At 48.2% G+C, this 4372-nt stretch overlaps 1 protein-coding gene across 1 annotated transcript in view; it reads left to right on the top strand.

Moving 5' to 3' along the window:
• TNFRSF11A (tumor necrosis factor receptor superfamily, member 11a, NFKB activator) overlaps positions 1-4372 on the top strand; it is a 61862-nt gene that overhangs the window by 615 nt on the left and 56875 nt on the right. Inside the window, exon 2 of the mRNA XM_011953611.1 lies at positions 2-35. Coding sequence (XP_011809001.1) covers positions 2-35 — 34 coding nt within the window. The remainder of the gene's footprint in view (position 1; positions 36-4372) is intronic.

Below are 4372 nucleotides of genomic sequence, written 5' to 3'. Positions count from 1 at the left end.
TGCTGCTGCTCTGCGCTCTGCTCGCCCGGCTGCAGGTAAGGAGCGCCGACGCCTGCCCGGCCCCGCGGCCCGATGCCTCCTCGGGACCCGGAAAGGGCCAGAACCGGCGGCATCCTGGCTCCTCCGCATTCCGAGAGGAGCCGGAGTTTTGGGGAGCGGAGGCCGTGGGATGCTGGGGAGGCGCTTCTAGAGTTGGACGGCGGAGGGCGGGAAAGGGCAAGTGAAGGGAAACTGGGGCGCAGAAGGAGCAGGTTGGCGGGACCCGAACACCCGAAACGGGCTCTTCCAAAAGCCCCTTTTAGTCTCAGATTTTGATGCTGTCGTTTTCTCCAAACATTTCTTGAGCACCTACTAAGCGCCTGCGCCGGGCGGTACTGAGGAAGACAGCGGCGTGGGGACCGCACCTGCGGGAGATAACCGTTCTCGATACGATTCCTTCCAGGTGGCCGCCGTCCCATTTTCCACCTGGAAAAAGACCTGATTCCCTCCGTCCCTGAACTGCGGGCTTGCCTTTGCCTCCCCTGAGCCCCTTTGGGGACACCCCTGTCCGCTCGCCTGGAGTCTCCGCACGGCGGGGAGAGGCTGCGCGCGCGCTGCGGGGATGCTGGACTTGCCCCTCGCAGACCAGGGCAGCTTCCCGGTGCTCTCAGAACAGATTTCTCAGTACAGTCAGTAAGCGAATGCAGCCAGGCACCGACTTTCTGCCTCCCAGAGGAGGGCCGCAGAGGGAAGCACACCCAGCACAACAAACGCTTTAAAAATCGTTGATACGAACTTGAAAGCTCTCACAGGGAAGGGCGAGTGGTGGTTTTCTTGGTTTCGGCAGGGTCAGATTTCCCCTCTGTTAACACTAGCTTAGGCTGCTGCCGTCCCTCTGCAACCTTGCGCGGAACCCGGAGAGGCGTGGGGAGGGGCGCGTGGAGAACCGTGTTTGGGTGAGAAGAGAGGGGGAAAGCCTTGACAGAAATAATGGGAACGCAGTGAAGGCTGAAGCAAAAGATTCTAAGGAAGATTCAGTCTCGATTGTATGGGTCTCTCAGTATGGTTGAGGGAAACGGAGGCGGAAAAATCTAAAGGATTTTTTCATTTTAAGCACTTCAGGTGTTGCTTAATTAAGTGTTCAACAGGTTAAACGGGGTGCTTATTTGAACCAAAGGACCAGGGTTTCCGCGAACAGCTAGCCACCTAAGAAAAACCTGCCTGACCACGCGGTTGCAAAGTTATCTCTCACTGCTGTTGCAAAATGACATACATTCATATGTGCATAAAAGGCGTTCGGTTCTAATATGAACAACAAATGCTATCAAAATAAGTTTATTTTTCAGGGAGACCTTTCAACAAGTGCTGTTTCCCCTCTTTCTCCCTTTAAAACCCCTTTCATTATGCATGTTTAAAAACGTATCTAAACTTTTGCATTGGTCAGTTCCAATTCTAGGGGAGCGAACCTTCTAGGAACCTTATGAATTCCTTGGCTGGGCTACGAATTCAATTGACATAAGACAGATTAACAGGAGAAAAACTGTGCTTAATTACATACATAGGCTCAGGACTCCTACAAAGTAAGAGATTTGAGGAATGGTCAGATGATTGAAGCTCATTATAGCATCCATAGGGGCTTCTGCAGGGTGCTGGGAAACAGGTTTTGGGAGGGTTTGGGGAGGAAGTATATGGTGAGTAAAGGACATCTTGTCAGGCACATAGAAGATTCTTAGGCAATAAAAATGGTCTCTGACCAGTCCCTTGGGAGAATAGGTGAGAGTCTGTGTGGGCTGGTTTCAGCCTCCGCTCTCCTCTCCTGTAATCTGAGTTAATTTTCTCTGGGTGAGAATCTTCTTTGGGTGAGAAGATTCCCACGGCGGAGTTTCGAGACATTTGAGTTCCTTTTGTAGGATCTTTGAGCAGAGTTCAGAGAAACCTCTGCCTGTGGCCACTACCATCTGCCCTCAGTTCAAAATAATCAGCACACCATAGTGGCATATTTTGGGGTGGCATTTCCTGAACTCCTTCACAATCAAGTGGCATTGGAATGCTTTTCTGCTTATTTTACTTGGTGCCCAACCTTCCCAGTAGAAATGCATTTTCTTCCAAAGATGAGACTAGATGCAGCCTTAAAATAATATTTCCTAGAGATACTGTGGTTATCTAGGAAAAAGCACTCTCTGTATTCAATGACTGCTTCGTTGGCCTGCCTATTCTATTAGCTCAAAATTTAGGAATGACATTGACAGTTCATTGAGGATATTAATGATCAAACACCAGGCAAAGCTGCAGGAACTGCTTAGTGGGGAAATTGGTTTTGCAAAATAGTTGGCAGAAATGGCTTCCAGAAAGTGCCTTATCTGTAGGGATTGTATTTAGTTTCATTTATATTATATTAAGTAGGTTCAGACTTACCTGAAAGGCTACAAGTTTTGCTCTTTAAAACATTTATATGATTATATCTCTGCTTGCTTGTATTTGTGAGGGAATTCGTTTTCAGATAGAATAAAACTATTTGCCTACAGATAAAAACATTTTGAATTTTTGTGTAGCTACTCCTGCTGTTTATTCCAAGCAACAAAATATAGATGCACACTGTTTTCATTAAGGTTATGGATTGTACACGGTCATGTTTATCTGGGGTTATAAGATGCAAGAGCAGGTGTGTGCATATGCAGGGCAACAGGCATTGGTGGTGTAAGACACTGTGCTAATGAGGAACAAGGGGAAGGAGCATGGGTCACAGTCTAGTGGAAAGCGCCAGATGGGAAAAGCTGTGATGATGAGAGGGTAGCATATGATAAGTATAGAGGGTGGCAGAGGGAAGGAGAGAGGGAGGGAGGGAGGGAGGACCGCTGGAGGAATCCCTAAGGTCTTCGGGATGAAGAGGTTTCCCAAGTGGTCTTGGAAAGATGTGTGGGAAACCAGAGGTCAGCGAAGAAATGATTCTAGGAGGTAGGAAGAAAGCTCCCTATGTTGGGAGGATGGTGTGAGTGGTTTAGACCTAAAGGAATCTTTACAGGAGGAAATATATATATATATATATATATATATTTTTATGACCTTACAGATAGCACAAATCACCTACTTCAGGAAACCCCCACCAAACAAATTGGGCATTGAACTTTTATCGTTTTGAGATAACTCTTGGATGGCCCTTACTGAGGTGGTAAAGTCGACTAATCAGAAACAGGCCACAGGGCCCTAGAGCGCCCATGGGGAGACCCCTCCGAAGAAACCCCCCAGGGTGCGGCTCTGGGTCGTAGGGTGGGTGGGCGCTCTGTACCACCTTTCCTCCTGCTCCCCATCCCATCTGAGAGGGGAGACATGGATATAAGCAGTAATGCCTTGTTTGAAGAGCATAGACACAGATCTGTGGGCTTGCAGTTCATTTTGCTGATAAATATTTCAATTGCCTCCCCTGTTATTTCCTTTCTACCACTTCCCCCTAAAATGGCAAACCTGTAATAAGAACATACTCTGTGTGTTGATAAGGAAATAGCTTGCTTTTTCAGTTATCTACCAGAACTTCTTACACCAGGAAAACTGAAACAATAAAAATGTGCCTTTGGAAGTCAATAAATCAGTGTTTTATGAGGACATGAAAAGGGGAGTTCCAAACCAGGGCCTCCTCTGCACAGAGTGTTGTTTTAAGAAGGGGTAGTATGGACTCCATCTGCCATGTCAGTATTAAAATTTCCCCCATTGTATTTTCCTATTTTTGAAGTTCATGGAAAAAAAAAAGTGTTTTTCCCACATGCTGCATCCAGTGGTCTCTAGGAATGTCGTCTAGGCCATTTTTTGGTTTGTTTTTTGGTTTTTTGGCTGATGTGAGTCTGCAGCCCATCCTGATGGTGCGCAGCTGTCCAGGTGGTTCGCTCCCTGGGGCATGTGCCCCCTGGGCAGGTGGCCCACGGCCTGTCTGCTGTCTCCTCACAGCGTCCTGGCCTTCGTCCTCAGGGAAGCATACCTGCCTCTGAGCACATGGGCTGCTGACTCCAGCTAAGTGCACCCCAGGACTGGCGTGGGTAGGATTCTGCCCAGCAGGTGATTTTTTCCTCTGAGCACCCTTTCATTCTCTACCCAGGTTATGGGAAGGCCTTTCTGTGCATTTCCCTCTAGTTGCAGTGTGTGGGCTTCCTATGTGTCCACTGCTGGAAACGCAGTTTAAGTTCAGCTCACCCTTTCTGCCCCAAAACACTTAGCATGAAAGAACCAAGAAGGAACCGTGGGTTTCAGCAAAATGGCCTCGATCCCTCTGAAGTTCTTAGTGAACTTTTGAGGTTTAAAACTGAGTGGGCGTGGAGCAAGATTACGCACAGCCCCATATCTCTGTCCTGATTCTGAGAGACGCTCTGTTTCCTGCCAGCGAGACTGACCTGGCAGCGCTCCC

This window comes from Colobus angolensis, unplaced genomic scaffold (genome assembly GCF_000951035.1).
Source record: "Colobus angolensis palliatus isolate OR3802 unplaced genomic scaffold, Cang.pa_1.0 Scaffold369, whole genome shotgun sequence".
NCBI classification, from domain to species: Eukaryota; Metazoa; Chordata; class Mammalia; order Primates; family Cercopithecidae; genus Colobus; species Colobus angolensis.
Note: the sequence above shows the minus strand (reverse complement) of the source record. Positions and strands in the feature narration are given on the sequence as shown.